Raw genomic sequence first — 23,672 nt, forward strand, 5'->3', positions numbered from 1 at the left:
AGAATGTATGTAATTGGGTAAATCCCACTTTGCAGAACTCACTCATCACGAGGGGATGCCAGTCCCCATTGACCGCGATAAATGAGGGATTATTGTACTGCTACGCCATGCAAACCTGAGCTCAGTTTCTTAGGGAGAGATTAACAATGTCTCTGCTAATCGAAATGCATGCGTTTCATATGTGTCTGTTTGCGTGTGTGTGTGTGTGTGTGTGTGTGTGTGTGTGTGTAATAGAGAGAGTGCATCGGTGTGTTAATTCATGATGATGAAGCACTAACAGCCAGGTGTGTTTGTTCACTTAGGCTCCTTACTGCCCCTTAAAAGCTTTGAGTAATAATGCCATCAATCAGCAAGCTCGGCACCAACATGTGTGAGTGTGACGGAAAGGTCAAAAACACGGGGAGGTTACGAAGTGCACAGGCGGTATCGCTTCACAGCAGGAGTTTAATCAGACAGAGAAAATATGGCCGCCTGTTCACGCACTCTCGTACACATGAGCAGTGAGGACATGAGTGTGAGTGGAGAACATGCATTAGTGCACAGCAGCAGTTCGCCTCTAATGAAGAGAGGAAACATTGTGGAACAGAGCGTCTAGGCAGGTGTGAGGAGAAAAGGAGCAAATAATGAGATCAGAGCTGCCAAGATTACAACACTTTCATTGCAGTTCTTAATCTGCTCAACCGACTTTTCTTTATCACAGAGGATCATCTTTCTACCTTTAATTTCCTGAACTGTATGGCTGAGGCTTTGTGTCATCATGTTACGGTCACTATAGAACATCCAATGTCATATTGTGCAGTGGCGCTCTCTTATGTTGAACGGAAGTGGAGGACAAAATGGATGGGTAAGTGCAACTCTAAGGAGAGCTCAACAATATTACTTTAAATTTCATATTATGGTATAGCTTGAGTCATTCACTCTAGTGGCTCACACTATTTTGCTATGATCCATTTACAAAAAATATTGTGGGAGTATTTTTGCTGGTGTTGCTCAGTTATTTAACCAAAAGATAGATAGATAGACCAATTTAAAAGAAAGATATCATGTAATTTAAATTAATTGGGCAGATCTTGAATATCAGAAGTAAAATTCAGCGCTCACAAAACGCAACAATTTTTCATTGTTGTGCAAAATGATAGCACGCTGTCAAAGTGGCAAGAGAACCAACTTCATCACAAGCCACATCACATCAATGCCTAGGTACGCTTTTATGTTGAAGTTATTCCTGGAAGCATGTGGCCGTCATTGCAAAACTGACACCAACATCAACACGTCCTTCCGGAATTATATTCAGTCATTAATTAAGGATGCCAAAAGAAATGGTCTAATTATTTTCTCTGACACGAAACAGCATCTGTTGCCGACATTCGCAGCTATTGGCTAGCAACTAGCCGCTAAGTGGGAACCAAATCTTTTTTGCGCAGGCCATTAAACTACTGTCATATTCCGCATCAACTAATTTTAAAAGCAGTAAAATAAGCAAAAATCAAATTCACAAAATAATAATAACAATAACAAAATATAATAAGCAAAAATCAAATTCACAAAATAATGCTGGAAAACATGACACGTTTGCCCGTTTGACTCAAATGTGCCCCAAATCTCACTCGTTAAATTCTCCAAAGTAAAAATGAAGTTTCCTGCTTAAATTTAGCAAAGAAATGTCCTTCATTATTAACTAAAATACCATTTTAATGAGAGAGCGAGAGGGAGAGAGAGAGAGAGAGCGTTTCAGTTTTGTTTTGATCTTCTTTACCCAATGTAACAAATAAAACACCAAAACTGCAGAATTTACAAGCGTCTTCAAATATCTTTCTTGCATTAATGCACAGGTAGACTGGATTTGCGATGAAACACTTTACATCTTCAGGTTTCATATTTCATGCCTCATATTTGATGTAGGTTTCACCCAAAATGAGGTAGCATAAAATTGGAAATTTGAATGTGGTAGTGCTGCAATCATGTCCCAGACCGATTAGTCATGTGCATGATGTCATGAAGTAGTGAGTCATGAGGTCGCGAAGTGGGGAGAGTGAGCAGCTTTAAATACCTGGGCATTCACATCAGAGAGGACATCACCTGGACACTAAACACCACACAGCTGGTGGAAGGCTCAGCAGCGCATGTAGTTTCCGCGGAGGCTGAGGCTGAGGCTGAGGCTGAGGCTGAGGCTGAGGCTGAGGCTGAGGCTGAGGCTGAGGCTGAGGCTGAGGAGGTCACCAAGTGTCCTCAGCAGCTTCTACAGCTGCATTGTTAACTCCATCCTAACCACCTGCATCACTGTGTGGTAGGGCAGCTCCACTGCAGCGGTCTGCAAACGCTCTTGGAGCATGGTCAAGGCAGCATCTAAAATCACCAAAGCGGCACTGCCTTATTTCCGAATTTTGTTTTGCACAATTTATGCTCCTCATTCCTTTGCACACTACTTGTTAAATAGCGGTAATTAACCTGCCATGCAAACATGCACTTTAATTTATTTACCATGCAAGCTTGCACATTAGTGTAGGTATCTGTGCATAACTTACCCACCTACGGTTGATACTTGTGCTCTGCTACTGTGTGAAATAGACTTGTGAAAGAAAGACACCCCGAAACTGACAATGGATTACATTTGGCTTATTTGCCGATGTTCGGATGACATGGTTATCTGCCATGAGATGAGAAAGAGCATATTCAGTGATGTTGTATAACACATGCACACCCGTGTTAATGTTCCACAAAAGGCTACCTGTCCATGTATCTGGCCTCTGTTCGATGCTGGAGGGTCATATCATGGTATTTTCAACCTTATTGGTCATTTTGTCAAATAATATAACCCATTTGAGAATGAAATTAGAAGTGAGGATCTCTGCCTTGATTGTTGACAATATCACAGGGACACGCAAGCTAACTTGTGACATGTTAGCTATCTTGTTGGATTATTTGACTGGACTACTAGTAACTTATTTTTATACACTTTGATTACAATTTGAACCTTTTCACTGCTGATTAATGAAATGTCTGACTTTAAGGAGGTTGTTTTTGAAGCATCCATAAAGTTAAATGTTTGTCCATTGTGCATTTTTTCAAAAACGCAAGACTAATATCCCCGACATATGGATGGTTATATTAAAACTGTCAAGGGTAAATATTGAAGTACATATATGCATGTATTTTATAAAACAGTACTTGATTAGTGAATAGAAGTTTCTGAAGGATGACTGAATATCGAAATATTCAAAAGCTCAAACCCTTCTGATTGTATATTGTCTAACAGCATTTCATCAATAACATTTGCAGATTTTGTTCATATTGTTGTTTATGTAATATTTTTAATGAATTCCAAATACATCAATAAAATGTAATCACATTCTGTCTTCTTCTGTGGTTTCTTTTGGAATGACTGCATAATCAGGGTTAGCTGTCTCTTTGCAGAATGATTGAATGTTGTGCTTCTTTTAGTATTCAACACCTTACTGGCTGTTGAACATCGCACATCAATACTGGCAGGCAAACCTTGCTCCAAGCAAATAAAGGGGAAGTGTCAAAAGTAAAAATCAACTCTGGCCCTGCCTTTTATTTGCCAACAATCTGTAAATCTCTGACAACCTTTGTTGTTGTGTCCAAATTTCCAGCTTGGGTTTGTCTGTGCCAGCGTGCTTGTTATTCCAAGATGGAAGAAAAAGGAGGAAGAAAGGCTTCACTATCTTCATTAAAAATGACTCAGCTACTTTTTGTGGCTGTCAGCATTTCCGAAATCTGTTGCCGTTGTGTCAGGGGCTTGCTAGGAAAGGTGGCCAACACAGGGATGGAGAGTTTTGGCTGCCAACTTGAGTGCCAAGTGTGACACACTAAGAAGTCACATACACACACAACCTCGCTCTCATTAGCCGACTGATTAGTATTGTTATTTGACGCACGCCAGTCTTTGTGTTCATCCCCTACCATTACATATTATAATTACCGTTGTTTAGTATGTCTAAAAATCAGACTGTTCTAATTTCCCACTTACATCACTAAAATCAACCCCCTATATACAGTATATATATATATATATATATATATATATATATATATATATATATATATATATATATATATATATATATATATATATATATGTATACACACACATATATACACACACACACATATATATATACACACACACACGTATAACCTGCACTGCTAAATCTGCCATTGCAGAAGTGTACCTTACGTTACATTGCCTCTCACAAAACTCATCTAACTTGAATACTGTACGAAGTGTACCTTCCGTTACGATGCCTCTCACAAAACTCACCTAACTTGAATACTGTACATTGATTTTTTAGGTTCACATATAACACTGTTTTCAATGAAATTTGTTTCTAATGGAGGCAACGCAAGATGGATCCCATATGCCTTCAGGAGGAAAAACAGCCTGGCAGTCTAAGTTGTAATATAAGTGTGTGGAGGCAAGGGTTCTCATCACTCACAGGAAGCACATAAAGTTGTCGAGTATTTGCTCTCTTGTCAAATTTGTCCTCATTTTGTAGTTCTTTACTTTAATTTTTGAAATCATATGTCATACAAACATAACTCGAAACAAAAAAGAAATTTTTAAATTGTGAGTTTTCTTAGTGGGGAAGTGGCTTATAAACTACCTCACCATATGTGGAAAAAGTACTTTCCACCTTGTTAAATCATGAACTAACACATTTTTACAATCACATTTTTTAAGATGAGTTCATGTTTACACACACGCACACACACACTCACCCTGATTATATCCAGACTTGTTCAATCAAGAAGTGATACAAAAGGCTACTTGAGCCCTGTAGTAGGACACTGATCCAAAACTGGCCAGCCATTCTACTTCTACTAAATGGCTTGGGGTAGGAAGAAGATGAAGACGATGATGATTTTGGAGTGGCCAAACCGAAGTGTGGACTTGAAATCGATTAAAATGCTGGAGCATGACCTCAAATGTCGATGTTCAGTTGCTGCTGCTGCTGACTGTGGCCCAACGATTTGTCAGGTTTAAGGGCAAATCCTTTTCACACAGGACCATATAACTATGAGTACTCATCATATAACTTTGAGTACTAACCAAGAAATCAAATCGCTATTTATTTACTGTAATTTAATCATGATGCAATTTGGTGATATTGCTAATGTCTACGGTTATTTGACAAATTTTAACATTGGATTAGGCAAACTTCAGAACTTAAAAATTTGGATAGAGTCTACTCACATTTACAGCCTATTGACAATTTAGAGTTTTCAAAGACTTGACAATGCAATCTGACAATCAGCCCACAGGGACTCCGACTAGACATGATCGGCTCCAGGCTCCTGCCTTTATTGGACAGTGTCACCAGGGGCCAATTGCAAACTTTCACGGAAAATGGGCATTGAAAACCCCACATGAGAATTAGGACCTCACCCCTCCCACCTTTCAGGATTTTGCATGCATGTGGGTACTTCAATGTTTTAAAATGTGAAATGTATTTACACTTGACAAATTTGAGACAGAGACTACTGCAGTACACATATTTACTTAAATATTTAACTATTAAACTTTATACAGTAATGGTACTGTTATCCCTTCCCGTTTCCATCCCTTGGCTGTAGTCAGGGCACATGGAGGTCCAGAGTTGCCCTCAGAGTAATGGTGCTTGACATCGACCTAGAGTGGATCTGCATCCGACCAAACATGAAAACAGTAAGAGCAGAGTTTACACTTAAAATTATAATTTATTACAACAGAATTTGGAACATCTTCCCAATCTTTCATCCTCACTGTACTCCTTCAGCATTACGTTCTCACTCGTGTGTGAGATTCACTCAGACATAGCAGATGGAGTTTCTGTAGTCAAGTCAACAGCTTGGACAAGACAGGCGAAGCAATTGGTCATTCAGCTCATGAGGCCTCCTACAAGGCACGTGATTGGTTTGCCAGTGTGACATCGACCAGTGAGGGCAGGAATTCTAATCTGATCCTGCAGAGGAGATGTTAATTTCCTCCTCAAAACAGACAAGACCGAAGAACTGATCATTGACCCAAGGCGGCAGATGGAGCCACACAAACCACCACTATTCATCAAAGGGACAGAGGTGGAGAGCGTGAAAGCCTTCAAATTCCTCAGCACCTACAATAGCAACGATCTCTACCTGGTTCCACAACACGACAGATCATCAAGAAGTCCCAACAGAGACTGTACTTTCTGAGGAGACTGAAGAAATTTGGCATGCCAGCAAAGATTCTCAACAACTTCTACAGATGTATAATCCAAAGTGCCCTCTCTACCTTCATCACAATCTGGTACGGCAACTGTAGAGCACAAGACAGGAAGGCTGTCCAGCATTTTATCAAGACCTCATAGCGCATCTGTGGAAATGCCTTCCCCTCACTGCAGGACATTTACCACAACAGGGTTCTGCAGAGGACACACAAACTCATCAGGGACAATACTCACCTACAATACAACCTTTTTGAACTGCTGCCAGCAGGCAGATGTTCCAGTAGCCCTGAGGGCCAGCAGTGCCAGGCTGGCAAACAGCTTCTTCCCACAGGCCATCCAGATTCTGAAGAAATCCCTCACGGACTAAACTGCCTCATCACCAGTCACTTTACCGCATGCACATGTGCACCTCACAAACCCTAAACAGGGTAAATGCATAATATTTTGCACTGCATGATATTTTGCATTGCTGTTTTTGTTGTTGTTGTTCTTTTTTTTTGGTTTGTTTTATTGCCTACTTTATGGCAATTATGGAATGTAGTCTGCTCAGGGAAGTGAATAAAATAAGAATTTCATTCAGTGTGGTATTACTATACATATGACATTAAAACTGTTGAATTTTGAATGTCAAATCCACTCCAGAGGAGGAGGAGCCACTTAAGGAGTGCCCATGGCATGTGCAATTACAATCCACGTGTCTGTTTATCATGCAGGAATCTTTCACAGTGTGTATCCCCGCAATATAGATTTTGGTGAAAGATGAAGAGCGAAGTAGTGAGGGATCATTCTATATACTGTATTAATGACGTCGGTTGGTCATCTGTTGTTTGCTCAGTTTGGCCTCATAGTTTTACCTTGACTTTTCATTTGTTTTGGCCAATTCTTTTTGCCACTGAGTCCTGTGCCTCAGGCAAAAATGTCATTAATTTTGCAATAGACTCAGTTTCTCACCTTCCGCCTGCAGATGGATTTATAAGTCTCTCCATTCTTTCTAACATTGTTTATATGGCCATATAATTCTTTGATGGGGTTTTTTTCATTATCACGTCCCCTGTTAGGAAGATTATTAATCTCACACTTGAAACTCTTTGTTGCTAAAAAAAAAAAAAAAAAAAAAAAAAAAATCAGTCATATTAACATTTTTGTCATTAGAAAAGTCTCGCAAAAGGGACATATTGATTATTTGTGAGCAAACCTCCACCTATGACTTGGCAATGAGGCAAATGTCTGCCAAGGTCAACCCACAATTGGACTATGCACAATTTAGTGTGAGCTTGGTGTTAGATTAACACATACTGTAGTACCTGCATGTACCACATATTCTGAAAATCTACTTGACATTTAAAGCGATGATAAAACTTCAAATAAAAAATAATAAGAAGAAAAAGTCTTTATAAAGTAACCCTCTAATTAGCAGAATTAAAGGCAAATTTAAATTGTCCGCCTGTAGCCACCCACAAATTCAAACCAAACATGCCATCTGTTTTGTTATTGTATTTGCATCTGAATTGTGCAATCAGCTGTGCCGAGTTGAATTAATGACTTTTTTCCCCAATAAATCCATCCATCCATTATCTTAACAGCTTATTCTCACAAGGGCTAAACCATGAACTAGCTGTCAACCTATCACAGGGCACACACAAAGAAAAACAACCATTCACACACACAAGTAAAGACGATAACAGGAATACTTGGAGAAAACCCATGAAAGCACGAGGAGAACATGCGAAATCCGAACAGGAAGGCCAGTTTCGGAAGCAAACCCACAACCTGTGAGGTGAGTGTGCTAACCACCTGCCAGCTTGCCGCCCCTGACCTTTTCCCTTTTGACATTTAAAGGTCAAGAAATTCAGACTATCATCTTGAAAATGCATAGCGGAGTACTAAAAGACTATATAGCTATAAAGCAAAATCCACACCATAAAGCCGTTTGGGAATACATTAAGATGTCATTTTAGCAAAAAGAAAAAAAAGGGGGCTGATTAACATTTTTAACTTTAGTAAAGGAATCTTCTGTGTTGCCGCACAGCTTCGATCAGTGGTCCTCAACGGTTGGTCCACGGCCCTGTATCGGGCTGCATATTGCTGCACCCGATATAATTAATATATTGTCTGAGGATGAAATATATTTATTTTTGAAAACCTTTTCAATTTGAAAACTGACTAGATTCTCTTGGATTCGTTTTGGTCAATTTCACCTACAAAGGAGAAATCTGAGTAAGAAACAAATATGGCGAGATTTCTTAAAGGACTATAGGCCCAGTGAGGAGACAGGAGTGGGCCCACAATTTTGACAAAAAAGAATGTTTTACATGTAATAGTAGGAGTCTAACTTGAAAAAAAATAGTGCAGTAAGGAGTGTGATTACCACTTTCCAAAAAAATGACCCCCAATTGACGCATGCATGTTACCATGCATTTCTGCGCAAGAAGATGATCCTGTTCTGGATATCTCAAATAATTGCGGCCTTACGTTGCTGATGTTCTGGATTAAGGTCATTGCAGAATACCCTAAAATCGGCATCACAGCACCTAAAACCTTGTTGCTATTTTCAATATCCCATTTATGTGAAGAGGGGTTTTCATGCTGTGACCCCACCAAAAAAAAAAAAAAAAACTACGGAATTGACTGAATATAAGCAACACACTTCGGATGTCATTTTCTCCCATCAGTCATAGATGGGCCCAGCTTGTTGCAGAGAAACAAAGACAGGGCTCTCATTAATTTGGAGTTAACAGTGAGTTCAAACTTTATTAGCACTTTATATACATTTTTTTCCTTGTATCTTGATGTTAGTTTGAATGCATTGTTAATTTATATCCCCGCGGCTGAATACAGAAAACAAAATACTGTAATCCAAATTTAGATGAACTCGTCATTGTTTTCCAAAGTCACTGAGTCACAGAGGAAGGATGAAAAAGGCCACATGCGGCTTTGGGGCCCTGCCCTATACTAAGTGATGCTTTTATACAGTGAAGTTCTGCCTAAACAAGTGAAAATGCCTTGATTTTCTTTTCAGTGTTTTTTTTTTTCACACTCTGGGCTTTGCCTTCCCAGGTAGAGGCTGCTTTCCTCCTTGAACCGCCTAGCTCTGCCTCGGTCGTCATGGTAATGAAAGCAGTACTTGGCATTGGTTCCATAGTTGAGTGTGAGAGGGGGTTGTCATTTTGGGGACTTAAATAAAAGAGTTATTATCAATTGTATCCTTCACTGGGTTAAATACACAAAAAAGCTACGAACAAACAAAACCCACTTATTAATCCTATAGTTGTTCATTGAGCTAATGCTAAATCTGATAAGATTTTCAGAGAACTCATACCTGATAATTGTTAGATCACCAACGGGTGGACTGGAAAACTGCCGTGCTTCATCGTGAACGCTCATGCAGCTAAATAATACATCCAACAACTCTTACCCATCAAAACTGAGCTGTAGTATCTCAATGAGGTCAGAATATATGGACATATTTTTTCACAGCTTTTGGATGTAATTGCGCCATACCTAATGGTTTCCTCTGAAATCAAAGAAAGAAGCCAAAGGGAATTGACTTTTATTCTGATTTCCTGGAAACAAATCTTCTTAAAAGGTCATTTAAATAGATGAAAATGGCACAGATCATTTATCAGATGCCGGCAAGACAAAAATTGGTAACTCTTGTGCTTTGCTTTCAAGCAAGCAACATTGAAAGACCTCTTTGCATATTTGTAGCCAAGGCAGTTAATGACTGTGTTACCTACTATATGTTTGTTAAAGCCTTACTTGACGAAGCCTATTGCGTGGTGCTACCGGCGCAATATAAACCCTTAGCCGACAAAGTGCTATTTGTCATTACCCAGACGCAATGAAGCAGACATTTCACAGGGTTCTTTATCGTTTGTGTACATGCTTTTCAAAGGGGATTAGTGTTTGACCACTTACACCACATCAGTAGGATACCTTAAGAGCCTAAAGGTGCAAATAAAGACGGGGATAAGAATGTGAGCAGATGTGTGAGAGTAAGCCAGAGGCAGTACATCTCCCACCTGACATGAGGATTGCGTTTGGGGATAAGCAAAGGATTTGGGATCCTTCCACTTCGTATTATGTTTCAACAATGGTCCCCGCCATTACATGGCTTTGTTTGTGGACCACTATGGGCATTTTTGCATGTATCTACTATGAGAAACAATACATTGTAGAACAATAAAGCTCTGACTTGTACTTGTAGTGTATGTGGCTATGTGGCATGCTCACATACTGTATCCTTATGGGAAATGTCACTTTGCATAACAGCTACTCCATTCGTGCAGGAGGGAAGTCCTCCACCAGATGACTTTTTTTTCTTTTCCTAATACATATTTCATATTTATTATAGAACAGTGATTCTATTATGAAATGACAACGTATGAATAAATAATCATCAGAAATAAGTTCAAAAATTTAAGCAGCATTTTACAGAAATGGTTCACTGGTCAATTCTTTTATAAGCTATACAATACATGCAGTATGCATAATATAAAAAAACATCTATAATGGAGGAAACAACAATGTATATATTTATTATTGTGCTTCTGTTTTTCAGCCATACAGCCATCCATTTGACAAAGACACTTTTCGAATGGCTTTGCACTGAGCATCAGCTCTAAGCGGCAAACTCGCCCTTCGATTGTTTTCTCAAAAAATGAAATGTGTTTGCAACAAATAGAATTGATTTTTTTTTTTTATAAAAATGAAATTAGCTTTTTTGAGTCTTTCTTAAAAGAAGAAAAAGAACATGTCTTTTTTTTATTGTATTTCTTTTACATTTTCGTGAAAGGTTTCACAGCAAACAAATTCAAAACATTTCCAGTTATTGTAAATATTGATTGGAGTGCACGTGTAGTAATTATTTTGTCCAGAAACAGGATACGACTTTGATTGTTTCAAAATAAAAACGGTTTAAGTAACTATTGAACAGATTAGTCATGCAAGTGCAAAAATAAATTAATACCTAATGTTAACATTATGCCCCTCACACATATGCACAAAAATAAATAAATAAATAAACAGTTGATTCATACGTACCTGTGTCTCACTTTTAACTATTTTTGTATCAGTGCTTTAAGAGGGCTGGTACACAATGGTAACACGTGCCAGCACTTCTCAGTTTTACCACTTTTATGAAGTACAGTACCAGGGCTTTACAAGAGCCCATTTAATATCTTCGCTTGTTACATTTCAAGTTTGCAATTTGTTATTCATACAACTTTTGATAGTCATACCCCAATTAGAAAGAAATCAGATAATTAGACTAAAAAAAAAAAAAAAAAGGCACCATTTTATTAGGCGTCATTGTAGGATAACCCACAAGTGTGGTGGCCAGACTTTAACGGGCGTCTTGATGTCTCGTAATACGCATGAGACTCAAGTTACATTCGAATGCATTCATGCATTTCAAACTCAGACTGAATCTATTTATTTCATTGTTTATTCATTTGTATTTTATTCCATACTATCTATTGTAAATGTATATGTTAATTAATGTCATGTCGTTCTGTTACCCACTGCAATATTTATCTAAACACAGTCAAATCAGGGGAGTAATGGCAGTTGACAATGCTTATAACTATGATATTAGATGTACGATATTAGAGATATACTGCCTTTGAAAAAATGGCTGGTCTAATATACAGTATACAACAATACCTAATGTGTCTTAATGTAATTTATTTATTGCTATAAACGATCTACATGTGTTTGAAAATACAAAAATACCGGAGCTAAAGTTCTCATGAAGAGGAAATTAGGTCATAGACCCAGTGACTTAAAACTTCTGCTTCAGGTCAGGGAAATTGGACACAAACAGAGTGCAGAACATCAAGCAAGTCCAATCCCTAATACTTAATTTGAATATCAGCTGCTCTTGCTAAATGCTATTAAATACGTCCCTCTCTTCATTTTCTCTCCACTTATCCTTACTGACCATGTGCTGGAGCTCAAATCCTCTTTTGTTGCAGCACAAGCACTAGATGAGTTCTTTAGCAGTGAAGGGAAGTCAACATGAGTTCCCCCCCCCCACACACACACACACATGCACTTTAAATTCATAATGCAAATTGAATCGTGGTTCATTTGTTGATGAAGAGGATTCATGCTGGGTTATATCAGTTATATATAACAACCATGTTTATTTCATTGGGTCAAATTCGTCTGCATTGAAATCAAATTGACCTGAGGTGACCTTATGCAGGTAGAAGAACCTGACAATGTTCACAACTGCTGTAGCTCTGGGTATTATTAACATTAATGTCATTAACACAAACACACACTGGGTGGCAAAATAAAAAGGTGTGGGTCTAGCAACAGGGGGCGTAAGTGAGCCTTTCAAGTTTCACCCCAGCACATGTCCTGAGCGTGTATGAACGTGGGTGACCTCTCTGCAGTTAGGCAGGTTGTGTTTACCCTGTGCCAGCCATAAACACTTCATTTATAGTGGTCACACAAAACTCCATCCAAGTAAATAAAATTGTTTCACTGATGCCAAATGCTCTGATAGCTTTCTGCGGGGGATTTCACCTGAAAGAGAGCTGGCTGACCTGATGGGAGAAATTAGAAATGCAGAGAGGGTTGAACAGAGTGGCAGCATGGAAGCTCCGGCAGGGTTCAATACAGCAGCAGCAGCTCAGTACTGCATTGCGTTCCTGACCGGGCAACTCGCTCCAATTAAAGACAGCATCACCTCCTCATCCGTGAAGGTACTTTTTAGAACAGGGTGAGTGTTTATCCTCAGAACATCAACAAGAGCAAAGCCACCGCCTAGGTAATGCAATGGAATCTAAGATAAGAACTGTTAAAGATGTTACCTTTCAAAATATGACACTTTGCATTATTATTGATGCTCCTTTAAAATAAATCCATACATTTGTTTTCGACATTATTCTGTTCAGAGTCATAAGGACCAGATGCCTTGGAGTGTTTGCCCTCCACACATTCAATTGCATCTCACATTTTTCTAATTTTCAATGATGGGACTCCTTGGGAATTCTTTGTTGTTTTTTTTTCTTCCCCTCAGCAAAGTATTCTCTTGCGAGGACAAAGCCTTTTTGATAGGGAAAAAAAACAACAAGAAGACAAATTGTTGTATCCTCCGTGTTGATTAATGAAACTTTGGAAGTACAGTTTTAGTGTTATCTCTAGGCGTGTTTTATACCACAAGCACAGAAGACAAATCATGTATTATCAATGGTTATATTTCTGGCTCCTCTGTCAGACAATTGTGTCACTAATGAGAATCTGTCTAAAACTTCACAAAATAAAGGCATACAGTGTTTTTGCAAAGCAGTCACTCTAACATAATTTAGTGATGTCATATTTCAATGCACCTGCTCTTAACTCTTTTACTGGCGGCCATTTAAATAAAGAGACCCTGACAGCCATTTTTTTAGAATTTTAACTGACCCCAAAAGTGTTTCTTTTTTTAGACCTTTTTTTGGTCCATTTCAATCAAAAAAGTAGTTGGCCAGTTTAAAATAATAGTGACCCCTAATGGGTTTTTGTTGATGTTCTGTCCTGCTCCAAGTGTTAATTTGTAAACAAAACTGCGCTGTTCCTTTCACAGCACTAAAAAAATACCTACAGAATCCCTGTTAAAATCTCAAGTAACCCCTGAAGTGCCTTCATATACCCCTGGTGTAACTCATACACCCAGTTTAGAATCACTGCTCCATAGGTATGTAAACTTGTGAGCACATAGCTTATTTAAACATGTAATTCTATGTATCATCATTTGCCCCAAATTAGCAGACTTACAGTTGTGCTCATAAATGTATATTTCTCAAGGGTCTGTCAACCTAAGGACACAGATTTACAAAGTCATAAATCCATTCACACTTTCATTCACGCAGTCATTTACTGGAAACAGAACTCATGCTGCCCGCACCGATATCAGGCAATGAGAACATCAGTAAGTTCCGCCTTGATTTCATCAGACAACAGCGTACTTTCCTGCTCTTGGAACTCATGTTACATTTTTGTTGTAAAGTACATCTTTTCTGTCAGTTGACAATGTGAAATGAAGGGAATTAATAGAAGTCCCGCAACTTGTCAGTTTTGCCACAAAACCTTCAGCTGTGCTGCCAAACGTGTACATTTTTGTATGCAGCCATTACAAAAATTGACGGGCATCACCACAAGAAAGTTTTGGAATGGCCTAGCGAAAGCACAGAACTCATGCCGACTGAAAATCAGTGGTGTGTACTGAAAGGGACTGTGCGCAGGAGATGAGAGATGTGACAGTCTGACACATTTGGAGTGCTTTTGCGAGGAAGAGTGGGCAATTATTGCCATGCTAATGGACTCCTACTCAAGACACAATGCTGTCATCAAAGCAAAAGGCGCTTCAACAAAATATTAGTTGAGAGTTTGTGCAGGCTCCCCGAAGACTAAATACACCAGCGTTTATGAAATACAAAAAGCAGAAATTCAATCAAAAATTTTCATGAAAAAAAATATGCCCTAAATGAAAGAGACAGGGGAAGAACAATTGGGATACGAAATGTTTGGCGTTGGAAGTGGACTCAGCGGACTACAGCAAGTCCCAAACGAGTGTCCAGCGTATTTCAGAACCTAGCTAGCTGGATATATTGCAACAATGAGGAACTGACTACTTGTAACCATGTAAAAGACATTCAAGTAAAGGTAATGAAAGTTAACTGCTTCACATTAGTCACAACTTGATTGGCTGGTTTAAAAAATAAAATAAATAATCTTTTTTTTGATTTGCTGTGGTTTACTGCTATGTCACAGCTGTGAATGCAAAAATAAGGCACAGTTTCTTATTAAATAGTAAGTGTATTAGGGGACTTAGCAAATGGATGTTACTGCATTTATCTTCTTTTTATACTTTGTGTATGGTCACTAAGAATGTTAAAGTGTTTCTTAAAATGTTTCCTGTGGAGTAAATTAAAGTTCCAAGTATTTTTCTTGCCCTCATCTACATTATTCCTGAGGGTTCTCATGGGGAAATGAAAAAGGATAGTATGAAGAAGTTTTCAGCTTTCGACTGTCAATTTGTAATGGTTTCAATGAGTTTCCTTTCACGGAGTGAGTGCTTTTTTATTGACACATGTCTGAGAAGTTTTGGAAACTTGTTCCACTTTTGGCGGAAGTGTGAACAAGGAAACAGTTGAATTTGTGAGCAGAACAGCAACGTTTTTAATGTGCACAGAAGAAGAGGAGGAGACATGAATAAGACAGATGAATTAGTCGTAGAGTCTGCGATTAATAAGAGGCAAATCACCTCAACTTGTTACCTGTGCTCCTTCTCATTTTGTGGACAAAGGACAGATCCACCCACACGTTAGTAGTTTGATTAGCCACAAACCACCACAGATTTGCTGGACATCAAAACATCAGGTCAGGTTTTTATATGTGATGGAAACATGTCATTTTAATTTTCGTTGACCCATTAAATGATCGTAAGAATCTTCATAACAATATTGAAAAAGTGTGTTTGTTATTAAACTGGAGTGAACGAGAGAGGAAAATGTTAAGTTCGTCCATACCCCTATCCATTTTGGAATTCAAAATATTGAGGTAGACTGTTCTAACATTTGCAGCGGTTGAAGTTGACATAAGCAGAGATAAGATGTTCGCATAAACTTGGGGCAAAGATTGATCACACTTTTATGACATGAAGTGATATGAGGTTCATTAACATGAAGCATCACAGAAATGTGATTTATTATGCTGTGAGAAATAGTGACCATCTCTGTTACTGTTGAGGTACATGTATACCTAAGTGGTTTTGAAATTGCAAGGTTCTTGAGAATGCTCATTGTCTCACCTGAACTGGGAGTTCAGAAAGTAGCAACGTCACACATCTTTGACTATTTAACTATTGGTGCAAATGATCAAGAGTTAAAACAAAGTGGATAGGTGAGTTTTGTTTGTTTTTATTTGACAGTTACTATCGCCCTCTTTTTTTTAACCCCTGAAAAACCTGGTGTATTCCACTGTCGTGTTGCAATGCATTGTCTTCTAGGTTGACTACTATTTGCCACTGCAGGCTTAAGCCCAGTATAAATTACTGCAGAATGCCACTGTTATGATGTCCGCCTAGGATGTGTGCCAATGAGCACCTCTTTGACACAAAGAATGAATGAAGCCCTTCCCCACTGCTGTGCCCCCCCTCACCAGCGCGCACCCAGCCACCACCAAAATAGCTGCACCAGCACATATATGACATGGGTCTGCAATGGGCTGACAAAGCTGCATCACTCTCCTTTTATTTCATGAATACGAGAATAAAGATGTGAAGGCAGCATGCATGGATTGGGCTGTGGGGTGGAGGTGGGGGGGTGGGGGGTGTCAGCAGCCGGGACAGCAAGCTATTTAATCTCACTATATGACAGCATGCAAGGAGGCAGAGAGGGATGGATATAAATGAATGTGGGGGGGGGGGGGGGGGGGGTCTGTCCTCTGCAACCCACAAACACACAACGACCCAACACCGCCTCTGTTACCTCTCTTGTTCCAGCCCAGTGGACGAGTTAAAGCAGAGAATGTTGCAGGACAGAGAGAGAGACACACACACACACACACACACACACACACACACACACACACAGCAAGCGAGCGAGCGAGAGAGAGAGAGAGAGAGAGAGAGAGAGAGAGAGAGAGAGAGAGAGAGAGAGAGAGACTGCAGCATCGCTAGCTACAGCAGCAGTCCTGAGCAGTGCAGGTGAGAGGGGGGAAAAGCCAAAGGACGAGGAGGAGGAGGAATAGGAGGTCCAAGTTGAGACAGAAAGAGAGAGAGAAAGAGAGTGAGAGAGAGAGAGAGAGAGAATGCGGGACTTGGAAAAAGACGCATCTTCACTCGGTCCATTACCGACTTCCCGAGCAGGGTGCTGGCAAGGATTAACGAGTAATTGATGCCGGTGCTGGGATCTCCCGCTTTCGTTCGTCAGAAAGGCGCTAAAATTAACTGCTTTGCTTGGTTACTTTTTAACCGTTAGCATTTAACAAAGTGGCTGCGGGAAGCACTGGTGTCCCTCTCCTTGCAAGTTGCGCGTCGGAATCCGATGGCTTGGCACGTTGCTCCGCCACTGCGGGGAAAGGAGGCAAAGGCATCCGCCGGCTTTTAAGGTAAGACCAAAATGTGCAGTAAATACTTTTTTTCCTATCTTAAATTATATTAGATTCGAGTTGTTAAAGGTTTTTCTCTGTAGTGTCCCTGAGTAGAAAGCGCTGCTCGCCACCTCTTTTGTGTAGACTGGAGGTGCTGCATTGCAGTTTCGGTAAAGTGAGACACGCGAGAAAAAGCTGCTGTCCCATATGTGACTGGAATAATGAAAAGTGACGACCATAAGACAGCTGTAACGTTTGAATGGTGCGTCAGTTAACCAAGGCTTCTCTTCTTATTCCTGCAGCACGTTGGATTTCTATGTAAATATTTCACGCGCCAGCGCAAACGGGACAGAGTTACAATAGAAGTTGAAAAGACAGGAAAATAAAGGAAGTAATAAGACATCAGCCATCAGTAGCAAAGAGTGTCAGTCAGAAGGGAGAAGGAATAAATAAAACACCCACACTGTGGGCTACAACACATCACAAAGAGCGATAAAGAAAGAAGAGGCAGTCCAGCCAGTGATCCAAGAGGAGAGTGAGGAGAGAGGCAAGCAGAGCAGGACGGAGCCATGCATCGACTTGGTGCAGTGCACTCCTTGGTGCAGGCTATCAGCCTCGTGGTCTTACTGCTGCTGCAGCTGCTGACTCAGCTGCCAGGTGCATTCTCAGCTCTCCGGTACCGTGTGGCGGAGGAGGGCCCCCCTGACGTCAAGATAGGCAATGTGGCCGCCGACCTGGGTCTCACTGCGGGTACGGGCAGCGGGGATGTCACCTTCGCCCTGGAGAGTGGCTCGGAGTTCTTCAAAATTGACAACGTGACCGGTGAGTTGACGACAGGGCCGAGACGTATCGACAGGGAGAAGATGCCGCAGTGCCAGATGATTTTTGACGAAAATGAGTGCTTCTTGGACTTTGAGGTGTCTGTAATAGGCCCCCTGCAAAGCTGGGTGGACTTGTTTGAAGGCCGTGTAGTTATAACGGACATCAATGACAACACTCCTTCCTTCCCATCACCTGTGCTCCAGCTCTCAGTGGAAGAAAATCGCCCAATAGGCACTCTTTACCTGCTACCCACTGCTACTGATAGGGATTTTGGAAGAAATGGTATCGACCGCTACGAGCTGATCCAAGAAGGTGCAACTGGGTCGAGTTCAGCAAGACGCGCTACGGGAGGAAATCCCATTGGTAGAGTAGATGGGCTTGGGGATAGGAGAGGTAGGAGTGGAGATATTGTGGGAGGAGCCAGGAGCACTGTGTTTGAACTCCAAGTGGCAGATATACCGGATGGTGAAAAACAACCGCAACTCATTGTCAAAGGTACACTGGACCGCGAACAAAAAGATTCATATGAACTGATCCTGCGGGTTCGAGACGGAGGGAACCCCCCACGATCATCTCAAGCTCTGCTGCGGGTTTCCATCACAGATGTAAACGACAACAGCCCAATGTTCGAAAGGCCCACATATGAGGCGGAAATGGCAGAAAATGCGCCTCCTGGTACACCGGTACTTCAGGTGAGGGCTTCGGACCGTGACATCGGTGTGAACGGGCAAGTGGAGTACGTCTTCGGAGCGGCCACGGAATCAGTCAGGCGACTGCTGCGATTAGACGAGGCAACTGGGTGGCTCAGCGTTCTTCACAGAATCGATAGGGAAGAGGTTGCGCAGCTAAGGTTCACGGTCACAGCTCGGGACAGGGGTCAGCCGCCACGCACTGATCGAACCACCGTCATTTTGGCAGTCCGTGACGAAAACGACAACGTTCCAGTTGTAGAAATTCGAAAGATCGGACGAATCCCAGTGCGAGATGGAGCAGCATTGGTACCTGAGAACGTTCTGGTGGACACACCCGTCGCTCTGGTTCAGGTTTCAGATCGAGACCAAGGAGAAAACGGGGCAGTGACCTGTACAGTTGTAGGAGATGTCCCATTCACGTTGAAGCCAGCTGGCGAAACAGCTTTGCCACCCTTACCTGCAGATGAAGCTTTTGACAGGTAAGTCAGACAAGATGATTATTCATTTAAAAAACTGCTTAATTGGTCCCTAATAATGGATTAAAAATATTCTTATTGGACAGGTTGAATGCGCAGTGATGGAAGGAGTAATTATGCATTAATAGTAATGGATATAAAAATGAAACATCTCATTATCTAAGAAAAAAAATATTCAGTAAAAGCCATCATCTCCACATTTTTGCTGCAAAAAGTGTCTCAACAATTTCTATGCTCCACAGAGAATCCAGAGAAGAGTGCCTGATGTTGCACGCTTTTCTTTTAACTAGAGTCAAGTGGCCCAGTCAATTACTAAAACCAAAGTGAATAAAATGTCGTGCTATTTGCAAAATTGGATCATGTAGGCTGATTTATTGCCACAAACATTGTGAATGTATACAGTTAGTACACAGTAAGTATTATGAAATGTGCTTTCTTCCTGGATACTACATACATGTAAACATCACCTTTTTTTTTTTTTTTCCACAGGAACAAGAAAAAATTCTTCCTGCATACCTCAGCCTTGCTGGACTACGAGGTGACCAAAGAGTACAGCGTCACTATTGTGGCAGTGGATTCTGGAAGCCCTAGTCTTTCCAGCAACAGTTCACTGATGGTGCGAGTTGTCGATTACAATGACCATCCCCCAGTCTTTGCCCAAAGTGTAATGGAGGTCCACTTTGCCGAAAACAACTCGCCCAACGAAAGGGTCATCACTGTGGTGGCCTCAGATGCAGACAGTGGAAAGAATGCAGAGATCGCATATTCCCTGGACCCGGTTACGAATGGCCCGTTCTATATAGATCAGGATAATGGAGATATCCGTGCCACCGGCATCCTGGACCGAGAGCAGAGAGAGAGGTATGAACTCAAAGTTATCGCCAAGGACAAGGGCACCCCCCCTCTACAGGGTTCAGCGACTGTTGTTATACAGGTGACCGACCGCAATGACAACGCACCAAAGTTCGTCCAGGAAGTTTTTACTTTCTATGTCAAAGAAAACCTGCTTGCCAACAGCCCGGTTGGCATGGTCACTGTGACAGATGCCGATGAAGGTGAGAATGCAGAACTCACCCTCTTTGTAGAAATGGATGGGCTGGACGAGAAGAAGTCGGGGGAGAAAAGTGCCGGAGACAATGGAGAGAAGGAGCAAGAGGAGGTGTTCTCCATTGAGAATAACACAGGCACCATCTTCTCCACTTTGTCATTTGACCGTGAAAAGCTCTCCACCTACACCTTCCGTGTACGCGCTGTGGATGGAGGAGAGCCTCGCAAAACCGCCACAGCCACTGTGTCACTCTTTGTGACCGATGAGAATGACAATGCCCCCTCCATCACATCTCCAGCCAATGATTCCTATACGCTGCTCCCACCTGCGAGTAGTGCCCGCACTATAGTCAGGACTGTGACAGCCATAGACTCAGACACCGGCCCAAACGCGGACCTTCACTACGCATTGGTCGGGGGGAATCCTTTCCGATTATTTGAGATCGGCCACTCCAATGGTGTGATCACGCTGGCGGAGCCACTGGAGCGGCGCCACAAGGGTCTGCATCGCCTGGTCGTCAGGGTCAATGACAGCGGGGCCCCCTCGCTGTGCGCCACTGCTTTGGTCCATGTCTTCATCAACGAAAGCTTGGTCAACGCCTCCCTGGTGGACGCGCAGGTAATATTTTCACGCTGGATTGCACTTACACAGCGCAGGAAGCTTGTTCAAGTACGCAGAACTTGAATGAAAAGATTCTTAATTGGAAGAGGCAATGATCTGTCCTGTTTAGGTTTGTGCAGATTGTTCTCGCGAGATGGTAATGATAGCCAGACGTAATTCTGTCCTCTGATCCATTCCAATAATGGCTACACTGATATCGTATTACAAAAGAGGAGGGTACTAATTAAAACTGATTGCAGCTGTTTAAACTGAAGTGGTAAGGCGATTATTTTCTTGATAGAATTAAATAAATGGATTCTCCACTTTGGGTTCGCAGTTTTGGGACATTTTTGGAGGACTTTAATTGTGTCTATAATTGTCCCAGATAAAGAATCCCATTTATCTTTTGAGGACTATTGGCAGCGTAGATTTCTTTGTTGCGTGAGATTTGCAGGTAGTTTATTCTTTGTCCAGTATGACGTCTTATAATGACTGCGTGGTTAAAATAACAGTTATTACTGAAGTGGCTCTTCTTTTACGGTACATTGAACGCAGAGCCGAGGGAAATAGGTGTGTGTTTGTGTGTGGGGGGTGATTGAGGGAGGCATAGAAAAACGACAGAGTGAAAGCATTAGCGGTGATATTGTGTTAGAAGCAGACAGAGAGAGACTGACTGGCCCAGTTTTGGCCTCCCAGAGTCTGTTGAAGTATGTTCATTTGAATGGAAGCTGCACTTAAGCGGGGTCGCTTCGCTATAGTAGGCCGGAATATTGATGAGGTTTAGGCGTTTCTGTTGTATCATGCTGCACATGCTGTGCATTAGTATTCAGACATAAAACAAAGTACCTGAGAACAAGGCTCAACTCTAAATAAGTCATTTTACAAGGGGAATGAGCAGAATACAAAGAAATAAAACATCTGCACTCATCAAAAAGTGTGTTCTTGTGGAACTAAAAAGTTTACTACAAGGAAAAGTATCTTGTAGAGCAAATTGACTAGACATAACAGCATTACTGTTCCACCAGAAACAACCGCAGCAGTCCAAATTAAGATTGTGTACTGCTGGTACAAACCCCCTTTTTTTGTGTGTGTGTGTGTGCGTTTGTTTTTTTCCCCTCTTCAGTCCTCATTATATTAACAAAATCCCCATCCCATGATGCTTGAAAAATGGCTCAGTTAATCTACAAATGCTGAAAGGTAAAAGCCACAAATGTTTCCCTCTCTGGTGCGCATCAAATAAATTGAATTTACTGGTAATTAAAAAGGCACAGGGGCCACGTGATGGCATATTAGTCCAACAAGTGTGTTGTGTATCCCACAAGGTGATCTAGTTTTTGTTTCTTGTTTGTTTCCAAAGCAAAGGTCTCCAACTGTCAGGTCTTACAGTGTTAGTGATGTGAACAGTGAACAACTAAAATGGCTTGGGGGCATTTGAAACGAAAAGGACAGTCTGAGAAAGCATTGGGCTTTTCACTTAACAGAACAAACTAGCATCCAAGATAGTTGTGTTTTTGAACAACAACCGAGCAAAGACAAAGCATAGTGTTCAGACACAGGCCAGTACACCTTTGTGTTATGAAGGTTTCACTCAAGAGTAGAACGAGGCCATATTGAACAACAAGAGAGCAATGTGTACTGTTACAACAGAACATTTTGTGAGTGCTGCAACAATGGTGCTGACAGGCGGAATAAAAGACAATGAGCTTAAATGACTGGGACCATTGAGTCCAATAATAGGCAATAATGTGTTCAGACTGGTATAAATGGTGACTTGAATGACAATGAATGTATAGTTTCGTATGATTGGCGAGAAGGAGTTATCGGAGATGTTGAGAAGTCAGTGAAGGAACAATACCTCCATATCATAATGAAGTCAAACTGAGTGGTGGATACACGCCAGATGTAATTAGGGAGGGAAAATGCCTGCTCGTGCCACAGTCTCATGACAGGAAATTGGCCATTTTGTTTCCAGTCGTGCTGGTGTTTGCTAATTAGCAGGAATACAACGGTGCTGTCAATTTCATGATATTTTCACAATCATTTTTATGTCCTTTATTGTTAAATGATGGGCTAATTGAATGAATTAATTTAGTTATTAGCTGACCCTATATTTGATCAATGAATATTGAATGAGTTAACCTCTTAATATTGTCAAATTTTCTCCATAATATTAAAACTTGATTGCCTTAATATTGCTTTATTTTTTTTTAAAGACTATCATTATTTTTGTCTTATGTGTGTGGCTTAAAATCTGACTGAAGATAAGTGCGTGAATGCCTTGGTGCAAGGCTTTGTTATCCTTCATCATTAAAAGAAGTGGTACTTGACACGAGCCTTCTCAGAGGTTTTACACTTTACACATTCCCCACCTGGATAATTAAGTGATGAATTAACTATAATAGCTGACGCCTCCAAGCTGAAGCTCACTTGTAAATGCGTCCAGCTACAACTGAGATCTAAATTTGGATCAATAGCATGGTCACAAGAGAACACGTCTTGGTCGCAGCATTTGCATCTGTAGTGGGAATCAGATCAGTCTCAGCAGAGCACAAGATGTACAGTATGTAGATGTTCGCTCGGCTGGAACATATTCCAGGTAGCAAAAAAGAGAGCCCTTTGGGAGTGTCATGGATTCTGGGTGAGACATTTAAATACACTCTCATATATTGGATTCTGAATGGAATCTATTTGATTTCTGCTTCTATGTATAGATGTTCAAACAATTGTCATACTACTCCAGTCT

The 23,672-nt window shown here is 40.9% G+C and overlaps 1 protein-coding gene across 1 annotated transcript in view; it reads left to right on the forward strand.

Moving 5' to 3' along the window:
- Positions 1-16,921: 16,921 nt before the first annotated feature.
- The window catches only part of pcdh7a (protocadherin 7a), a 53,424-nt gene continuing 46,673 nt past the window's right edge, over positions 16,922-23,672 (forward strand). Inside the window, exons 1-3 of the mRNA XM_088420179.1 lie at positions 16,922-17,309; positions 17,594-19,284; positions 19,771-20,947. Coding sequence (XP_088276305.1) covers positions 17,861-19,284; positions 19,771-20,947 — 2,601 coding nt within the window. The 5' untranslated portion in view covers positions 16,922-17,309; positions 17,594-17,860. The remainder of the gene's footprint in view (positions 17,310-17,593; positions 19,285-19,770; positions 20,948-23,672) is intronic.

This window comes from Hippichthys cyanospilos, chromosome 7 (genome assembly GCF_059441005.1).
Source record: "Hippichthys cyanospilos isolate Australia breed blue-spotted pipefish chromosome 7, RoL_Hcya_1.0, whole genome shotgun sequence".
Classification (NCBI taxonomy): Eukaryota; Metazoa; Chordata; class Actinopteri; order Syngnathiformes; family Syngnathidae; genus Hippichthys; species Hippichthys cyanospilos.